Source organism: Oenanthe melanoleuca, chromosome 1 (assembly GCF_029582105.1).
Source record: "Oenanthe melanoleuca isolate GR-GAL-2019-014 chromosome 1, OMel1.0, whole genome shotgun sequence".
Lineage (NCBI taxonomy): Eukaryota > Metazoa > Chordata > Aves > Passeriformes > Muscicapidae > Oenanthe > Oenanthe melanoleuca.
Window position 1 is genome coordinate 1086459 of NC_079333.1, and position 20574 is coordinate 1107032.

The window sequence follows — 20574 nt, forward strand, 5'->3', positions numbered from 1 at the left end:
ACTGGGAGCAGCAGGCTGAGCAGGGAGGGTGGATGTGCACCAGGGAGCTGAAATCCATAAAACCAGGAAAGCAAAGAAGAGCCAGTGTGGTGCCAGGGCCACGATGGGGAACAAAACCAGCGAGGGGAGAACAGAAGAGAGGCTGGGAAGAGGATATTAATTCTCACTTCTAATTCTCACACAAAGGAGGGTGCCACAGAGGTCAGGGAGCCTGTCTGAAAGGCAGGTGGTGCAGTGAAATAACACCACAGAGACACTGACTGTCCCAAGGGACATGAACTCCTTGTCACAGATGGACACACACCACAGGATATGCCAACGATGCCATTGCCCCTGCCTGGCTGGGAAAACTGCCAGTTGTACAAGTCTGTGCCTGAGGAAAAGGAAGCACCAGGAAGATGTGGCCAGAGCTCTCCTAGGGCTCTCCAAGATAAAGCCCAAGCTGGAATTGCTGGGACCCCTCCAGGGCTGGGCACTCCAATCCTCCCTGGGCAGCCTTTCCACAAAAAACCAAATTATCCACACTGGAATTACTGCACCAGCTTACCCACTGCTCTGCTGAGGCAGCACTTCCAAGGGACTTGCCAGCTCTCCAGGAGAGGCAGAGGAGCAGCAGCATCCCTGCAGGACCAGCACACCTGAGAGCACACACATCATCCCCAGAGGAGCAGCTCTGCAGGCACCGTGCACCAGCTCCTCTGCCTGGCACTCACCAAAGCCATTCCTGTGCCAGGGGCTGATTTCCCTTCCCCTGCTGAGCCCACCCTGGGGTTTGCTTGCAGAGAAGTGCCCAGTTTGCTGCATCTCTGCTGAAAAAGCCACTGTGGAAACACAGGGCAACAAGGAAAACTAAATAAACACAGGGCAGAGCCAACAACTTCATTTCTGCTTGAGCACCACATCTGCTTAGAAATATCTGGACCAGAACCAAAGCACAAAATGCAATTTGAAGCAATTTCTCAGGGTTTAAGCTATTAGGTGAAATCCATACTTACAACAAAAACCCCTTCAGAGAATTAGGTTTTATTTGCCACTCAAGTACCTCTCAGGCTGGACAGGTACTGCTGGCACTGCTCACACTCCTTGGGAGAGCAGCAGGAAAAATCACTGCAATTCCCCAGGGACGAGCTGCAGCTACCAGGGCTGCACTCCACTGATCCTGACAAATGACTCCTGTCAAAGTGGCTTTTTCTTCCCCCCACCAACTTCCTCTGTGGTCACTTTAGCTCCTGAGGCTGATGCAGCCTCTAGGAAATGCCTCATCAGATCAAACTGCAATTTATCCTTCAATTTTCTTTGACTAAGGAATTAGAAAATTGGAGACATTGAGGAGAATGGAAAACAAACCATCAAATTCATTATTTATTCATGAATCAAACATAACAAACTCTGCTTTTAGCAGATGGACACCCCCACAGCAGAATATTCTTATTTATAACAAAATAATGTTTAAATGTGAGGGCAGCAGACTGATGTTCATCTCTAAGCAAACACAGAGGAAGGAATAACCCAGGAGGGGGAACTGTGCCCACATTTGGGCTGGAGGCAGCCGGGAGAATCCCAGGGGATTGATGGATCTTGCCAGATTTTTCAGGAAAAGCACTGTGTGCCACTGTTGTCACAATCCTGGCACAAACCTGAGCTCCTGGAGGAGGTTCTGGCAAACAGAGCTGGAAGTGGGACCTGGGCAGGGCTTGGCTGGGGGTCCCTCCTCCCTCCAGTCCCAGGGCAGGCAGCACAGGCACCAAGTGACCTCCACACTCTGCTCCACAATCATTTATCTCTGGAAAACTATTCAAACTTCAATTTTAAAAGTGACATTTCAGTGCTTAGCACTGCATCAGGCCAGACAGTGCTGAGCCACAGGCAGGGCTCAGGAGAAGGATGGACATTCTCAGAGGCTCACTGAGTATTTGATTTGCCTCTTTGGGTTTTATTCATTTGTTTAGCCATTATTTTTTCCTCTCCATGCAGACAGGCTTGAGGGGCAGGTAATGTGTTTGCACATTGCAAAAACACTCATGGGGAGCTTCTGTCTGAAGATTCTCATCTCAAGGGTTTCCCCACCATGCTCTCCTTTGTACAACAAACAACTCCAGCACATTTCCCAAACCTGAGTGACTGACACCTCAAAAAACCCCACAAAAAAGAGTAAAAACAAAGCTTACAAGGAAAAAAAAAAATAAAAAGAGCTTTATAACTCACAGGATTGAGATGTATAAATAGGATTTAATCCTCTAGTTCTATTTCTTCAGCTTCTGTGTAGCAGCACACAGCTGGGACAGCTTCCAGGGAAAACCACCCCAGCATTCACCCTGCACTGCATTTTCAGTGGGGGAAAGTTCCCAGCCCCTTCCTCAGACTCTTCTGGGAAATACAGAAAGCAAAGAAGAACAAAGAGTCCACACCAGCATCTTACCCTGTGACAAGGGACAAACAAAAGGGCAAAGGAGGATGGATTTAGAACTCCCTGAAGCTCTGGGAGCCCATGGGCCAGGGCCATGAACAAAGGCAAACAGCCTGGTTTGTGCTCTCTGTTCTCCAATGATTCCCCATTCCAGTTCTCTAGTCAGGAAAGAAAGGAGCACTCCCCCCTCAGTGGGGCTGTAAAACAGGTGTAAATACCTAATCCTTTGGGAATAGCTACATAATCGACTGTCATGATCTCAGGGATCCTTCTGTGTCAATCCCTCCCGTTATCATCCCTCTTCCCCCAAAAACCCCACAACAAAAAGTCCAAGAATGGCTTCCTGACGTGGCTTTCAGGATTTAAAGAACTCCTTTTTATGTAAAACATGGATTCTCAGCAGCCCTGCACGTGCCAGAATTCCTGCATGGGAATTGAAAGCAATGGGATTGGAAAATATTACTATTACTATTACTATTACTATTACTATTACTATTACTATTACTATTACTGTTACTGTTACTGTTACTATTAATATTAATATTAATATTAATATTAATATAGCTGTAAGCACAAAGTCCCTGTGTGTTTCCCATGTAGGTTCATAAACACCTTTTGCAGAGTTATCTGAGGACAAGCACAGCCAGCAAGAATCCAACTTCTCTTTCTCCTAAAGAGACCAAACCCCTCCAGAGCAGGAAAAGGAGGCAGAGTGTTGCATGGAAGGCAGGGAGCTGTTCCCAAAGGAAACCTTGCCTGCAGTGGGACAGCCCTGGAGAAAGGGGAACTTTGGGTGGGTGCAAAGCTTGGTGCTGTCCCTGTGTCCTGATTTACACATGGAACACTCTCTGTGCCTTGGGGGGTCACCTTGAAGTGCTGTGTCCAAAAATCTACAGAGCCTCAGCAGGGCACTCAGGAAAAGGGGATCTGGGGAGATCAGAGATGCTGCTCCTCTCAGGACATCCTTTTCTGGCAAAGGGAGCAGAGGGAGCACGACCAAAAGCACAGATGCACACCCCAAGCTGTGAATTCCTGCTGCTGTTATTTAACCTTGGAATCCTCCTTCAGGACCAAAATATTCCCAGTAGGATGACTCCAGGAGGAAAATCAACCTCCCTCTGTTCTCTTAGCTGGTTCTTTGCTCCCCTCTCAGCAGAGAAGCATCTTGTTGAACCCCAACTAAAACGGGGTCTGAGTTAACACTGAGGGGAAGGAGCTCCCAGCCTTCGGGGATGGAGCAGCCACCAGAGGGAACAGGCAGAGAAAATGGGATGCAGACACAGAAAACAGAAGGGATACAGGCAGAGGATGATCCTCTCCAGCTGATCCCTTCCATTTCGGTGGATACAGATGCTCGGAGAAACGGGAGGCGCCGAGTTTGAAAGGGATAAAAGAAAGTTTGCTACAAGGATAATTGACTGGGGAAGGTGCTGCTGCAGGGTGATCCTCAGGGTTGGGGATTCGGGAAAAGAGGGGCTGGGGAGGGTGAGAACAGCCCAGTCACAGAGATGAGACTAAATGCAGAGCTCACTGGAGGGTGAGGAGCTGCCTTGAGGGACATCTTTCCATAGTACTCCATTACAGGGTTGCTAATTTCAGCCTTTCAAACCTCTACCCCTGAACGCTGTTTGACATTGAAAACCCAAATGAAAAAGCTCCAGAGGATGCTCATATTGTAATTCCTCTGATTTATGAACCATTTCTGGGAAGTGCCCATTCTCTGAAAACAAACTGCCTGAGCTTGGAGGTAAAACTGCATTTCAGTATTTACCTGGCTAAAATTAACCTTCTGTTTCTGAGCCAACAGTGACTCTGAGCCAGCCCTGGGGGCCACTTGCAGCCCCCTGGCCAGGCTGTGTGACCTCAGTGTCCCCAAAACCTCCTGAGAGGTTAAACCCCTGCTCATTCAGCCTGGCCCCCTGCAGACCCCCTCTGGCTCCAGGAAGGTGGGATGTGGGGCTGGTTTTGTGGGTTGGATGCTCAGGACAGACTCAGGAGCTCTCTGTCTTCTGTTCTTCAGGTTTGTAGTTTATTATAAAGGTGTGGGTGTAAGACAGAGTGCAGAGCATGGAGAGTAAAAGGTAAGAGATGAGAGCAAGGGGTGAGAGAGAGATTTCCCATTTACAATACAATAAGAATTCTTCTATGATGAATATTCTCATTTCCAATAACCAATCTAATACAACATACTGATTTCCTAATATTTGCATGCAACCTATAGGAACTACTCAATTCCCATGTTTTCTGGCTTTCTGATCTGTAACCCTTATCTCCAGACCTTTCCTGCCAGCCTTGGGACAGGATGTCTGTTGGTTCTTTGGTGGCATTTGGTGTCATCCAAACAAAGGGAGAGGCCTCAAACCGTGGTGATTGCCCCGTGTAAAGATGTGTCACCTGCAGCAGCCTGTGTGCTCTGCAGTAAACCCAATAAACCCTGCAGGTGGCTGTGAGTGACCCCAGGGCTGCCCTGCACTGCCACCCTCCACCTCAGCACTTCCAGAGACAGGGTCCCTGCACTCCTCACAGCCTGGCCACAGCTTCTCCTCCCCCTGGCAAGAAGCACTGAATGTCTGAGCCTCAATTCAGAAGCATCCCCAAAGGGAAAAGCAGAACCCCTTACTCCCTGTTAGCTGCAGCTCCATTCTGGTGCTGCCCTGCAGGTTTTCTGAGCACATCCCCTGAGCTCCCACTGCAGCCTTCTCCCAAGCTGGGGCACAGCACAACGTGCCAGGGCAAGAGAAGAGTGTTTGAGAATTTCCTGGCAGCTCTGGCACTAAATCCCATAATCTCTTAAGCGTGCTGGAGAGCACTGGAGTTTCACTAGAAACTGGGCACAAACACAGCCCCACACACTTAAGATTATCATCAACCTGCCAATTCCCTCTTATCTGAGCCTTTTTCCATTATTTCCTCCTCTCTATCCCCTTGGTGTGCCAGTGCTTGAGCCCATGATGACAGATGGCAAGGCTGCAGCTCAGAGCTGCTGCAGGACTCCAGCCCTGAGCCAGGAGAGCAGCACTCCAGAGGGGAGAGGGAAATTCTCTCTTTATTTCATGCTCATCATGCCCAGATCAGTGCTGAGGGGCTGTGGGGAGGATGCAGATGGAGTAACAAGCACCAGTGCACTCCTGAGCCTCCCTGCCCTGGATCCCAGTTTGCCCCAGTGCAGGCAGAGGAGCTGCTGAGGCTCCAGAGCTGCTGCCAGGCTCTTCCCCCTGCTGGGTGCCCACGCCCAGGGCTGGGTGCTGGTGCAGTCCTGCATGCCTGGCTGGAAGCAGCACCACACCTCAGCCAGCAGGAAGAGGATCCCAGCAGAGCTAACTTCAGCAAAAGCACAAACCTCACCTGCAGCTCTGTTCTGAGAGTGCAGCCTGGGCAAGCCTGCCCTGTGGCTGTTCCAGGTATGAGCTAAATCATGGGCAAGGTAAATCCAAAACACTTTTCAGACAGATTTTCTGGGGGAAAGTATCTCTGTGCATTTAGAGATTGACTCTGGGGGGAATTTTTTATTTTTTTTTTAATATTCCCTGGGCATGAACACAAAGGGGATTTTCTGCTCTGAGCACAGAGCTCTGGGCCTTTTCCATTCCAGTTTGGCTGTCTCCAGGCAGGAGTGTGCCAGGCTGCTGCAGCTCTGCAGCTGAGTCCAGGCTTTGGGAAAGGGGTGCCCACTGCCCTTCCCCAGGGCTGAGGGATTCCCACCCCAAGGCTCCCCAGGCTGGGCTCCCCTCTCCCTCTTCTCTGAGCCACATGATGCTTAAATATGACCCTTTTAATCAGTTACTCAGTGTAATACCAGCAAAATGGTGATGAGATGGATGCTGCTCCTGCACTCCCTGTTTTTATCTCCACTGATCCTCCCGTGCCTCTCATGAATCACCCTGCTGAAGAAGTGACAGCTTTATGTCAGCCACAGCAGGGCTGGGACAACATTAGCTCCTGCAGGAATTCAGCATGACCAGAATTGTGTCATGCTTGACCCTGTTTGATAAATCTGTGTGCAGAATTGGCAGCTCTGGGCTGGGCTGCACAGAGCAGGGACAGATTCTCCTCTGAGAACATTTTTCTCTCCAGGGAAAGGTTTGTGCTTCTCTGCTGCTGCCCTGGCTCCAGCCATGGGGGTGCATGTGAGCAGTAATGTTCTTTCTAGAGACTGTGGCTAAAAGACACCCCAGCTCCTCAATTCCATCTTCAATTCCATAACTCACAGCCAGGAACCAGCACTGCTTCTTACTCCAGCCAGGGAATTCTGGCATCCTTTCCCTGCTGTGCTGAGAAAGGCAGGGCAGGGAAGGAAACCTTGGCAGAAGTGGGAAACTTGGGCAAAATCAGCGTCAAGAGATAGAAAAAAAAAAAGTGAAGGCTTTTTCCTGCTGATTTCCTCAAACTGAGGGAATACAGAACCTTCATTTGCAGTTTGGATGAGCTGCAGTAAATTGCCCAACTGTTCTCTTCTGCCAGAATAATGCACTTGCCAGAACCTCATCACTATAAACTGCTGCAGCTCCATTGACTCCAGCACAGGCAGAGCTAAAGGAGTCTTTGGGTCATTTGTTCTTTTTTTTTTTTTCCTGAGAAAAAGTGCTCTGCCACTTAAAACAAAGGGCAGGGAGCCAGAAGGGATGATTTTGTGCCCGATTTTCTCACAGATTTCTGTAAGAACTCACAGCTAAGAGCAAGGGCTTGGATTTGAAAGAAGTTGTGCAGTTGAATTTACTAAATTGAAAGCTCCTGTCACTGAAATTTCCTGGAGGAGCTGTTTGGGAGTTCACTGGGCTCTGCCTGTGGCCAGTGGGTTTCTAACATGGTGAAAGGGGACAAGGAGCCAGAACAAGCAGAGGCAGGCTGGGCTGGAGCAGGAAAGGGAGAGGGAAAGGGAAAGGGAAAGGGAAAGGGAAAGGGAAAGGGAAAGGGAAAGGGAAAGGGAAAGGGAAAGGGAAAGGGAAAGGGAAAGGGAAATAGGGAAAGGGAAGGGAAAGGGAAAGGGAAAGGGAAAGGGAAAGGGAAAGGGAAATAGGGAAAGGGAAAGGGAAAGGGAAATAGGGAAAGGGAAAGGGAAAGGGAAAGGGAAAGGGAAAGGGAAAGGGAAAGGGAAATAGGGAAAGGGAAAGGGAAATAGGGAAAGGGAAAGGGAAAGGGAAAGGGAAAGGGAAAGGGAAAGGGAAAGGGAAAGGGAAAGGGAAAGGGAAAGGGAAAGGGAAAGGGAAAGGAAAGGCTTGGGCAGCAGAGCAGGAGCAGCCACGCTGGGGCACGACAGCCTCTTCATTTCAGAGAGAAAAATCACCATTCTTCAGAAAACACTGCTCCAAAATTTCATCTTCATTCAGCTCAATGGAGCAGCCCCACAATTTACAGCAGAGATAAAGCTGGGAGATGTAATGTGAAATATCTGAAGCAGTTCTCCCCTGATTTAAAAAGCACCTTGGGCAGCAGAGCCTGCACTCCCCCAGGCGAGTGTTTCTGGCAGATAAGTAAACAATTTGGAACTTTCTGAGATAGGCACAGCCAGGGAAGCAGGAGCTCACATTAGACTGCAGCTGCAGTGCCCACTGATAAGGTTTTGGGGTGGTTTGGCACAGCTGAAAGGAAGTGGTGTAGGAAGAATGAAAAGCTTTTTGTGTACAAGTTGTTGGATCAGAGATAGCAAGAAGAAAGACATCATTTTACAGGAGAGCTCTGCAGGGCTGGGTGGGGAGGAGCTGAGGCACAGGGCAGTGCCAGGGCAGTGCCAGGGCAGTGCCAGTGACAGGGCAGTGACAGTGACAGGGCAGTGACAGGGCAGTGACTGGGCAGTGACTGGGCAGTGCCAGGGCAGTGACAGGCAGTGACAGGGCAGTGACAGTGACAGGCAGTGCCAGGGCAGTGCCAGGACAGTGACTGGGCAGTGACAGTGCCAGGGCAGTGCCAGGGCAGTGACAGGCAGTGACAGGCAGTGACAGTGACAGGGCAGTGACAGGGCAGTGACAGGCAGTGACAGGGCAGTGACAGTGCCAGGGCAGTGCCAGGGCAGTGACAGGGCAGTGACAGTGACAGGGCAGTGACAGTGACAGGCAGTGACAGGGCAGTGACAGTGACAGTGACTGGGCAGCGACAGTGACAGGCAGTGCCAGGGCAGTGCCAGGGCAGTGCCAGGGCAGTGACAGGGCAGTGACAGTGACAGGGCAGTGCCAGGGCAGTGACTGGGCAGTGACTGGCCAGTGACAGTGACAGGGCAGTGCCAGGGCAGTGACTGGGCAGTGACTGGCCAGTGACTGGGCAGTGACAGGGCAGTGACAGTGACAGGGCAGTGACAGTGACAGGGCAGTGACAGTGACAGGGCAGTGACAGGGCAGTGACAGGGCAGTGACAGTGACAGGCAGTGCCAGGGCAGTGCCAGAGCAGTGCCAGGGCAGTGCCAGGGCAGTGACAGTGACAGGGCAGTGCCAGGGCAGTGACTGGGCAGTGACTGGGCAGTGACTGGGCAGTGACAGGGCAGTGACAGTGACAGGGCAGTGACAGGGCAGTGACAGGGCAGTGACAGTGACTGGGCAGCGACAGGGCAGTGACTGGGCAGTGACTGGGCAGTGACAGGGCAGTGCCAGGGCAGTGACAGTGACAGGCAGTGCCAGGGCAGTGCCAGAGCAGTGCCAGGGCAGTGACAGGGCAGTGACAGTGACAGGGCAGTGGCAGGGCAGTGCCAGGGCAGTGCCAGGGCAGTGCCAGGGCAGTGACAGTGACAGGGCAGTGACAGTGACAGGGCAGTGGCAGGGCAGTGACAGGGCAGTGACTGGGCAGTGACAGGCAGTGACTGGGCAGTGACAGTGACAGGGCAGTGACAGTGACAGTGACTGGGCAGCGACAGGGCAGTGACTGGGCAGCGACAGGGCAGTGACTGGGCAGTGACTGGGCAGTGACAGGGCAGTGACTGGGCAGTGACTGGGCAGTGACAGGCAGTGACTGGGCAGTGACAGTGACAGGGCAGTGACAGTGACAGTGACTGGGCAGCGACAGGGCAGTGACTGGGCAGCGACAGGGCAGTGACTGGGCAGTGACTGGGCAGTGACAGTGCCAGGGCAGTGCCAGGGCAGTGCCAGGGCAGTGACAGTGACAGGGCAGTGACAGTGACAGGACAGTGACAGGCAGTGACTGGGCAGTGACAGGGCAGTGACAGTGCCAGGGCAGTGACAGGGCAGTGCCAGGGCAGTGACAGGGCAGTGACTGGGCAGTGACAGGGCGGTGACTGGGCAGTGACAGTGACAGGGCAGTGACAGTGACAGGGCAGTGACAGGGCAGTGACAGGGCAGTGACTGGGCAGTGACAGTGACAGGGCAGTGACAGGGCAGTGCCAGGGCAGTGACAGGGCAGTGACAGGGCAGTGACTGGGCAGTGACAGGGCAGTTACAGGGCAGTGACAGGGCAGTGACAGGCAGTGACTGGGCAGTGACAGGGCAGTGACTGGGCAGTGACAGGGCAGTGACAGTGACAGGGCAGTGACAGGGCAGTGCCAGGGCAGTGACAGGGCAGTGACAGGCAGTGACTGGGCAGTGACAGGGCAGTGACAGTGACAGGGCAGTGCCAGGGCAGTGCCAGGCAGCTGGGACAGGAGGGGCAGCAGGACAAGGGCAGGCTCAGAACCACTCTGGGTCTTTCACACAGGGACAGAGGGCTGGCCTCAAGCCTTTAACAGAAACATGCAAGGTGTAAAAAGCCCAGAGGATGGGAAACACACACTGATGTGACTGAGCAGCTCCAAATTCCACTTTTTGTGCACACCACAGGATTTCTGCCTCTTTTACTGCAGCCCTTCTCTGTGGCATTTTGCATCTCATATTTGTAAAGCAGCCAGTAAACTGGGCCTGCAGCAGCCTCTGAGGCCTCTGTGCTGGGAAGGGCTCCTGGACACCCAGTCCAGCCACTGGGCACCCCAGGGACCCCCTGGCCTGGGTGTCCAGGCACTCCCTGTGCTCAGACAGCCTGGAGCTGCTGGGCCCACGCCCAGCTCCTCACACAGAGTGTGTTGGACAATTCTGAGAGCCAGCAGCCCAGCAGTGCCTGCTCCTTGTGCCTGGACCAGGTATTTACTCACTCCTCCCCTGTTCCAACAGGCTGTCAAGGAGCATCCCTTCGATTCCAAGATGAATTAAAACAAGCCAAAGCAAACCAAAACAAAAATACTTCGGTCAGGAATTGTCATTTTGTCTCCAAACTGCAGGGAGGAACTCTGAGGTGGCTTGCTCATGGTTTGCTTAGTTCTTGGTGGTTTGCTGCCCCATTGTTTTCTGTGGCCAGCTAAGCTGATCCACTGGGATGCTGAAGTTCCTGATGGAGCATTTCACGTGCCAGGGCAGTTGTACATGTCAGCAGCAGCCCTGCTGCTCTGGGAGCTGCTCCTGGAACCTGCTGCTCCATCCCTCATCCCCAGCTCCTGGCATTGCCCAGGACAGGCAGCAGCAGCTCTGTGCCACAGCAAGCAGCTCCAAAGTGCACCTGGCTACAGCACTCCTTCCCCGGTGGGAGCTCAGAAAAGGTTATTGTGGGGCTGTTTTCCCTGTCAGTGCACCCAGCCTGCAGACCTGCCTCTGGCTGGGAGGGAGGCAGAGAGAGCCAAGGACTGTGAGCACTGGGCTGTGCCCTCCCAAGGCCAGAGCACCCAGCAGCTGTGGGATGGGGATCTGGAGGCACATCCCACATCCCCAGCCCTGGGGATGCTCCTGCAGCCTCTGCTCAGGAGCAGACACGAGCAGGGAACAGCTCAGGGCAGCTCTGTGCTTGCCAGTGAGCACAGACCAGGAAAATCCTCCACTCCCTTCCCAAAGTGCACAACACCCTTCTGCAAAGGCTTCAACCCCAAAGCTGCTGCTGTACCCAAACTCTGTATGATTGCAGAGGCCTGTGTGCCATGGTGGAGAAGTCTCTGGGAGTGTCAGAATGGGGGGAATGTGCATTGTAAGAGGCCAAAAGCACCAATTTCCATGGATTTGCCTTCTAATGATACCATCCCAGAGTTTAAGGTGTAGAAGTTTTTCTTCTCAGTCCTGGCTTGCTGAAGCACACTAATCCTGACTTTTCTAATCCAGAGCCCTGGCAGGACCCTGCTCCTTCCCTCTCCCATGGAGGACAATAACAGGGATCTTCAGCCAGGTCTGTTCTTACAGCTGCCTGCTGCAGTCCTGCTGACCCAGGTCCTTGCCCCACATCTCTGATGAAGAGCACACTGCTGTGGGACTGGGCAGCCTGGGATCCCTGCAGTGCCCTGAGTGGCTCTGCCTGGGCTCTGCCATTCACTCTGCTTTGTCTGGAGCTCTGGGAGCCACAGCAGAGCCAGGAGTGTGCTGATCTCACTGCCCCTGGGGTAATGCTGCTCTTTGCCCACCCAAACTGCAATTCCTGCCTGTCCCTTCCCCCAGCCAGCCTGCAGCAGGGCTGCCCTGGCCCCAGCCACACTCAGGCTGCTGCAAACAGAATTTCCCTTCAAACAGGCCAAGCTTGGGTGGGCAGAGCCAGGGACAGGATGTGGGAACAATCCCAGTGCTAGAGGAGTTTATAACTCTCCTCTTCTAAACTTGTGCAGTCTGAAAGCCCAAAGGAAAAAAACCAAACCAACAACAGCCCAACTAGAAGGTGTGACTGCAAAAAGCCTGATGGAACCAGAAAAGAAGCTCAAAACTCAGCCTTGGACACCAGTTCTGCTTCTTTGGCCACAGAACTGATTCCCATTTCCCACTCTCTGTGCCACTCTAATTTAGTGAAGCTCTAAGGGTATTTAAGGAACCTGCTGCACTGTCAGAAGAATTGAAAAAAAAGAGAGAAAGAGAGAAAGAGAGAGAGAGAGAGAGAGAAAGAAAGAAAAGGAAGGAAGGAAGGAAGGAAGGAAGGAAGGAAGGAAGGAAGGAAGGAAGGAAGGAAGGAAGGAAGGAAGGAAGGAAGGAAGGAAGGAAGGAAGGAAGGAAGGAAGGAAGGAAGGAAGGAAGGAAGGAAGGAAGAAGAAAAGAAAAGAAAAGAAAAGAAAAGAAAAGAAAAGAAAAGAAAAGAAAAGAAAAGAAAAGAAAAGAAAAGAAAAGAAAAGAAAAGAAAAGAAAAGAAAAGAAAAGAAAAGAAAAGAAAAGAAAAGAAGGAAAAGCTTTAACAGCCCTATCAAATAATTGCTCCTGTAGCAGAAGTGCAAACAATGCCAGTGTGGAATAACAAAGCCGTTTTAATTTGGAATTTTGATTTTGCCCTGAGAAAGCAAATTCATCGTTTGAGAGCTCATCGTGTCCTGGAAAATACCCTCTAACCTTCAGCAGGGAGAGAGGGAAGGGCAATAACCTCCCAGTGCAAAGCCTGCCCAAGATCATAAACTCATTAGTGCAACTAAAGCCTAAAGCCAGCCCAAACTGGGACAGACTGGGCTTGCTGGTCCCAGCCCCAGAGCTGTGCACTGAAACTAATCAGTTCTGGGATGGGATTTGTTTCTTTTGCTGCAGGACAATCTAGAGTTGAGTTGGTCAAATCAAGCCTTTCTGAGAAAAGAAGATTAGAGGCAGTTGTTTAAAGTATTGAGGGGGGAGCAGGATTTAAGGTTCATTACTGCCCAGGATCTGTGGAACAGGCTGTAATGAAAAGCAGCATTGGGATTGTGCCTGCAGCCCAGATGGAAGGAGAGAGGCAGGGCCATGTGGGGAGCTGGGAGCTGCAGCAGGGGAGGGGCTGTGGGTGGGTGAGATGGGGCTGGGGGAGCCAGGGCAGCCCAGGAGCAGTGTCACACCTGGGCCCCACAGACAGAGAGACTGGGAATCACACGGGAGCGGGGAGGGAGCGTCCTGCTGCCAGAGCACCCCATGGCAGACATCCCAGAGTGTGTGTCTGTGTGTCTGTCTGTCTGTGTGTCTGTCTGTGTGTGTCTGTGTGTCTGTGTGTGTGTGTGTGTCTGTGTGTCTGTCTGTCTGTGTGTGAGTGTGTGAGTGTGTGAGTGTGTCTGTGTGTGTGTGTGTGTGTGTGTGTGTGTGTGTCTGTATGTCTGTCTGTGTCTCTGTGTGTGTGTCTGTGTGTCTGTGTCTGTGTGTGTGTGTGTGTGTCTGTGTGTCTGTGTCTCTGTGTGTGTGTGTGTGTGTGTGTGTGTCTGTCTGTCTGTCTGTGTCTCTGTGTGTGTCTGTGTCTCTGTGTCTCTGTGTGTCTGTGTGTGTGTGTGTGTGAGTCTGTCTGTCTGTGTCTGTGTGTGTGTCTGTCTGTCTGTCTGTGTCTCTGTGTGTGTGTATGTGTGTGTGTGTCTGTCTGTCTGTGTCTCTGTGTGTGTGTGTCTGTGTCTCTGTGTCTCTGTGAGTGTGTCTGTGTGTGTGTGAGCTGCTCCAGGCTGGGGGGACACAGAGTGCTGCAGCCCTGACACATCTGGGTTCACTGCAGCCCTGACACATCTGGATAGCACTGCAGCCCTGCCACATCTGGATTCACTGCACTGTGTGCTCTCCAGGCTCTTCTCTCCCCCAGCCCTGCCTGAACCACCCCAGCTCTGCCCAAGCTGGGCAAAGCCAGCCTGCCTCCCTCAGCCTGCAGCAGCCCAGGGACAGCACAGGAGCCACTCACACCTTTGGTTTGGTTAGCACAGCCTGATCTGTGCTGCAATCCCACCCAGCTCCTGCTCTGTGCAGTATCTGAGCACCTTTGGTTTGGTTAGCACAGCTGATCTGTGCTGCAATCCCACCCAGCCCCTGCTCTGTGCAGTATCTGAGCACTATCCTGCACCCTTCCAGCTCATCTGTTCCTGCCCAAAGAGGTACTTGGGATGTTCTGACAGGAGGCCCAAGTTTTCTGATTTCCTGGAGAGTGCAGGTCCCCTCCCAGTCTCCCCAAACCCCGAGCAGCCCTTTCTCCCCCCAGCACCAGGACAGCAGGAGCTCCCTTGCTGGGGGTGCACAGCACTTTTCACCAGCCCTTTTCAGGGATTTTTAACTCAATTACCCATTTGAAGCCAGACAAACACTGCCCTGCCTCCCACTTGTACAGTGCTCTCAATCCAGTGTGGGGGGAGAGGTGTGAAAATCAAATTTTGGATGCTTTGGCAACAATTCTTTAAAAATATTTGCAGCAAAATAGTTTTCCCTAAGTGTAGAATAAGGAAATTTGGTCAAAGTGTATCACAAAGAATTGATAAACCACTGAGCATTCAGAGTCTAGTGAACAAAATCTATTTAATGTTTCATCATCTGGTGAGAAAAATGCATCTCCACTTCCTATAACACCATAAAATAGAATAACTTGTAGATATCTAGTAACAAATCCTGTAAATGAACATTTATTTGTGATGTACAAATACATGAAGAGATTTCCCAAGAAGGGTTTTTTCCATTGCACTCTGATGGAGCTCAGAAGTGTGTTAGTAACATTCCCTTCACAAATAAAATCTAAAAAACCTTGGCAAAAGGTAGCAGGTTTGCAGAGAAATTAATGAGGTTTCTGTCTTCATCATTCTCATCAGGGGAAAATGGCAATTTCACACAGGAAAAGAGCTCACAGCTTTAGCCCTGCTTGGGGAAACCCAACAGAGGTTTTGATATCTCTACTGAAAATTTCAACTTATTAGAAATTGATATTTGGGGGTTAGGGTGACTTGCACGTGTTTGGTTTAAATCTGATATTTGTCAGCTGGAGATAAACGTTATGGGGCCAGTGGAATTGTGGAAAAGACAATTCACTACATTTGGGGATTTTGCTGGAGTAAACCAGTGCAAAGGACAAACCCTTATGTAAATATTCCATTTACAGAAACACACAAATTACTGAAGATCCTCCTGGTTTCCATCTCCTCACCCTGAGCAATTCCTGCCCATTTCTTCATTTCCAGGAGCTGGTAATTTCAGAGAGAATTCCAAGATTCATCCAAGCAACTTCTTATTCCTTTTTTTTAGTAACTCCAGCTTTGTTAAGAACTTGCTGCTGGTCAGTTCTAACCCAGAATGGGGCTCAGCTGTAAATTTTCACATAATATCACTGAATTTTACCCTTATAACCAATTCAGGATCTGTAATGCACATCCAGGAATTATAGCTCTGCATCCAGCACTAACAAATGGATTATTCTGTTGTTGCTGAGATGTCTTTGGAAGCTGTTTCTGCACCTGAGCATCTGCTCCTGTTCATTACTATTCTTCCTTGGAAATCTTTTATTTTTCACAAGTGGTACAAGTAGCATGGATAAGAAGGACTTGGTGTAAAAACTGAAAATTCCTTGGAATTCAATGAGAAATATTGGGGTCGTGAACTTTAAATACACTTTTATGTAATATAATCTGGTGTGCAGATAAAGTTGGTGTTTCCTTGGACAGCTCCATTAGCTCATGTGCCAAAGGAAAAGATTTTGAACAGCAGTGGGGAAGAAATACCCAGTAAGACAACAGCATTTTATTTTAATACTGAAACTGAAAACTCTATATTATCTCAAAATCCATTACTTTTATCCTAATGAGTCAGTTTTGCTGGTCACATTGCCATCCCTCATTTTTTGTTTAGAGAGCTGGAAAAGGAATCATTAGTCAGATGCTGAGGAATAACTAGAATTCATATCACTCACGTGTCCTTTCTCAACTAATTACACACCAGCAAGACAATCCATTCATTTCTATTACAAGCCAGAAAGAAAACACTAATAAAAAATAAATCTACAAGCTCCCTGACAGTGGCAAATGCAATTAAACTCCAGTGTATGAATCCTGCACCATTGTCTGGCTTTTCTTCCCTTAATTAACTAAAACACGGAGAAGACAATCTGATGGCTTAATGGCATTTCCTCCACTGTCAGAAATGCTTGGGATGATTTTTATGATGTTATCACAAAGAGATTTGGGGGAGTTACTGCCATTCCTCCTCTCTGCCACCCCCAGGAGTGACAGGCTCCTCGGAGAAACTTTGCTGCTGTTAAGGGATGTGAAGGATGAATATTTTATAACATCATTACTCTACAGGCAGGAAGAATACACTCAATATTTAATGCATTCCCAGCCCCGGAGCGCCGATTCCCCTGCCCATCCCTGTCCATGGGTGTGACTGAGAGCAGAGCAGTCTGTCAGCTCACGGCTCCTTCTGTCCTGGGGCAGTCGCGGGTGTCAGCGCTGGGCTCCATCCCTGCGTGCCCTCAGAGCAATTCTGACCCGAAATCGCCCGGCACAGCCTGCACCCCACGCAGCGTGGGCAGTGCTGGGCACTCCAGAGGAGCACGGGAGTTCTGCAGGGTCGGGGGGCAAAGGGGGACCCCAAAGCTCTGCCCGGCTCCCTGCGAGCCTGGAGGCAGCTGTAAGCCGAGCTTTGGTCCGGCACACGGGCATTTAGGCTGAACTCAAGCCCTTTGACACCGGCACGCTTCTCCTTCCTTCCAGGCTATTCCCACCAAACCAAAGCTGAGGCAGCGCTTTGTGCATTTCCAGAGCATCCCGCTGGTGCCTGTGCCTGAGGGATCTGAACGTCACCTTCTTCCCCAGGTTCCACTGGGGAATTTCCCTGAATGCCCCCGGTGTCTGTGGGATCACCCAGCTCTGCACGGAGCAGGGGCGAGCAGGGAACAAACGGCAAACTCGACTTGAGACCCTCGGGAAAGGAGAGCGCACCCCAATGGGGACAGCCCGGAGCTGATGGAACACCCTGAGCACCCCGATCGGGACAGCCCGGAGCTGATGGAACACCCTGAGCACACCCCGATCAGGGACAGCCCGAGCTGATGGAACACCCTGAGCACACCCCGATCAGGGACAGCCCGAGCTGATGGAACACCCTGAGCACACCCCGATCAGGGACAGCCGGGAGCTGATGGAACACCCTGAGCACCCCGATCGGCACAGCCCGAGCTGATGGAACACCCTGAGCCCCCTGAACCCCGATCGGCACAGCCCGAGCTGATGGAACATCCTGAGCCCCTGAACCCCGATCGGCACAGCCGGGAGCTGATGGAACACCTGAGCCCCTGAACCCCGATCGGCACAGCCGGGAGCTGATGGAACACCCTGAGCACACCCCGATCGGCACAGCCCGAGCTGATGGAACACCCTGAGCACACCCCGATCGGGACAGCCCGAGCTGACGGCACACCCTGAGCACACCCCGATCGGCACAGCCGGGAGCTGATGGAACACCCTGAGCACCCCGATCGGCACAGCCCGAGCTGATGGAACACCCTGAGCACACCCCGATCGGCACAGCCCGAGCTGATGGAACACCCTGAGCCCCTGAACCCCGATCGGCACAGCCCGAGCTGATGGAACACCCTGAGCCCCTGAACCCCAATCGGGACAGCCGGGAGCTGATGGAACACCCTGAGCCGCGGGGCGCTGAGTGCCCCCGCTTTGCTCCCGCAGCCCGCGCTGCCTTCGCCCAGCCCTTGGCAGGGCTGCACCTTTCCTTCATTTACCGCTCTTCATTCACACGCTCCGGCCCCGCGTCCTTGGCTCTCCGGGCCCTGGGAGCCCTCCCGAGGTGTTTCGGGGAGCGCTGCTGCGGGCGAGCTGAGCTTGCCGGGTCAAAGCCATCGATCTTTAGCTCCGCAGGGCAGCGCGCCTCTGGGAATCGTGGGATGCTCTCCCGCTGCCACAAACAGCTTCTTTCCTTTCCTTTCCTTTTCTTTTTTTTGTTTGTTTGTTTGTTTCCTTTTTCCCCCGCCTCATGTTCAGTGTTAGCTAAGCGAAGGAGGGATAGACAGAAACAGCAGCGTGCCAGGTTCTGCCTACATCTTTCCCACAGTCTCTCCTAACCCCGAACCCTTCCGATACTTGGTATTCACCGTCTCACTTGACTGACACAAGAAACCCACTGTAGGAAGAGAAGCTTCCTGTGAGCCGAGCCCGTCTCCATGGCGCGGAGTTTTCTATTTAAAAACAAATTCCCGTTCCGCGGAGTTTTCCGCGCAGCCCCGCGGAGCCGCCCCTGCCCGGGGGTAGTGCAAACACGTCCCGCATCCCCCCAGTTCCCCTCCGGACCTGCGCCCCGAGCCGGGACACTCCGCACCCCTCGGCACAGACTCTGGGGTCACCGAGCCCTTCCTGCGGCGGGGACAGAGGTGCCCGCCCGGCTCTGGGGCCCCGCGCACCGTGTCCCGCGGAGCGCCCGCAGCCGACGCCCCGCAGGCTCCGGGGATGCTCCGCCGGGATCCCCGCGCCCAACTTCCCCGGCAGCGCTCACCGGGGCCAACTCTGGGCAGCGGCCCCGCGGAGCCCCGGCAGCGCAGCATCCCCGAGCATCCCCGAGCATCCCCGAGCATCCCGAGCATCCCGAGCATCCCCGAGCATCCCTGAACATCCCGAGCATCCCTAACATCCCGAGCATCCCGAGCGTCCCCGAGCATCCCGAGCGTCCCCGAGCATCCCTAACATTCCGAGCATCCCTGAACATCCCGAGCATCCCTAACATCCCGAGCATCCCGAGCGTCCCCGAGCATCCCGAGCATCCCCGAGCATCCCGAGCATCCCTAACATTCCGAGCATCCCTGAACATCCCGAGCATCCCTAACATTCCGAGCATCCCTGAACATCCCGAGCATCCCTAACATTCCGAGCATCCCTGAACATCCCGAGCATCCCTAACATTCCGAGCATCCCCGAGCGTCCCCGAGCATCCCGAGCATCCCTAACATTCCGAGCACCCCGGAGCATCCCTAGCATCCCTGAACATCCCGGGCATCCCTAAACGTCCTCGAGCATCCCCGAGCATCCCCGAGCGTCCCTGAACATTCCGAGTATCCCTGAACGTCTCCGAGCATCCCGAGCATCCCCGGCTCCGGAGCGGCGGCTGCGCCGAGCGGGAGCCGCGCGGGTCCCGCCGCTCGCCCGGGCGAGCCCCCCGCGGGCCGGGGGATGCCGCAGCCCCCGCCAGGCCCCGCCGCGCCCCGGCGATGGGCACTCACCGATGCGCAGCACCTGCTGTGCGCTCCGGGGCAGCCCCGCCGCGGCGCAGAGCAGCAGCAGCAGCAGCCCCCCGCCGCCGCCCGGGGCCGCTCGGCGGGGCCAGCGCGGGCCGAGGCCGCTCGCCATGCTCAGTTCATGCCGGCTACCCCCGGGCGGGCCGGCTCCGCGCCGCTCCGCGCCGCCCGCCCATGGCGCGGGGCTCCGGCTGCCGCCGCCGCGCTGCCCGCGCCCCGCGCCCGAGGGACGGACGGACGGACGGACGGAGGGAGGGAGGGATGGAGTGGGAGGATCCTCCCGGGGGCGGCCCCGGGCGGGGCCAGGCGGCTCCGGGACCGCGCGCACGGGGACACGCGCGCGCACACGCGCGGAGCGGTCCGGGCGCGCAGGGACAGGGACCGGGACAGGGACAGGGACAGGGACAGGGACAGGGACAGGGACAGGGACGGGGACAGCTGCCCAGGGAGGCCGTGGAGTGTCCCGCCCTGGGGACATCCCAAACCCGCCTGGACGCGTGCCTGTGTCACCTGCCCCAGGTGGCGACACGGGTTTGTCCCGGGCGCTCTCCAGAGGTGCTTCCCAACCCCATCCACCCTGGGGTTCTGGGATTCCGTGATTCTGGGACAGGGAAACAGGGACAGGGAGAGCAGCAGGGCTGTCCCTGTCGCCGCGGGGTCTCTCCCCGCAGCTCCTCATTTTTGGCCTCCCGGTGGCACGAGGCTTTGGAGGAGTGTCCTGTGCGGGCAGCTCGGTCCCGGACCTGGCACGGCCCAGGGTGACGGTGCACAGCTCTGCAGGCTGGGGGACATGGCTGGGGGCGCGGGGAAGGGAAGGAAGCGCTTCCAGCAGGGTCTGTGCTGCCCTGCGGCCGAGCAAGGGACGGGACATGTGTCTGTCCCCGCAGCGCCTGTCCCCAAGCGTGTGTCCCCTCAGTAGGGGACGGCGGGGCTGGGGCCAGGTGTCCATGGATGAATCCCCCCGGCCGATTCTGAGCTCTCAGTCACAGGGATCATAACATCCCTTGGCCTTGGCTTGGCCACCGGATCGCTTTCCCCTGCGGACTTGTTGGTGTTCTCAAGTAATTTTTTTAACCTGGTTATTGAAGATTCAGTGAAAGTCAGAGTGCTTCACCATACAGTAAACATATGGGTCATGAGCTGCTCTGAAAAAAGAAAACACCACCAGAGGAGAAGGACTCCCACCTAGCAACAGAACTAAAACTGCATAGCTGAGATCCAAAACCGAAATAATTCAGATTTGTTTACTTAGTATTCCTCTCCTGCCTGCCTAACTATTGCTGCAGACATTAGCTCCTCCGAGCAGTGGCAGC

The 20574-nt window shown here is 53.5% G+C and overlaps 1 protein-coding gene across 4 annotated transcripts in view; it reads right to left on the minus strand.

The window, feature by feature from the left end:
• Window positions 1-19456, minus strand: part of LOC130250951 (glutamate receptor ionotropic, kainate 1) — a 112083-nt gene extending 92627 nt beyond the window's left edge. For all 4 annotated transcript variants that reach the window (XR_008840080.1, XM_056487173.1, XM_056487169.1 and 1 more), the window contains exon 1: window positions 19247-19456. Coding sequence is in view for 3 of the 4 variants with exons in the window: in XM_056487173.1 (XP_056343148.1) it covers window positions 19247-19373 (127 nt within the window). In the remaining variant the exon portion in view is untranslated. The remainder of the gene's footprint in view (window positions 1-19246) is intronic.
• Window positions 19457-20574: the final 1118 nt, after the last annotated feature.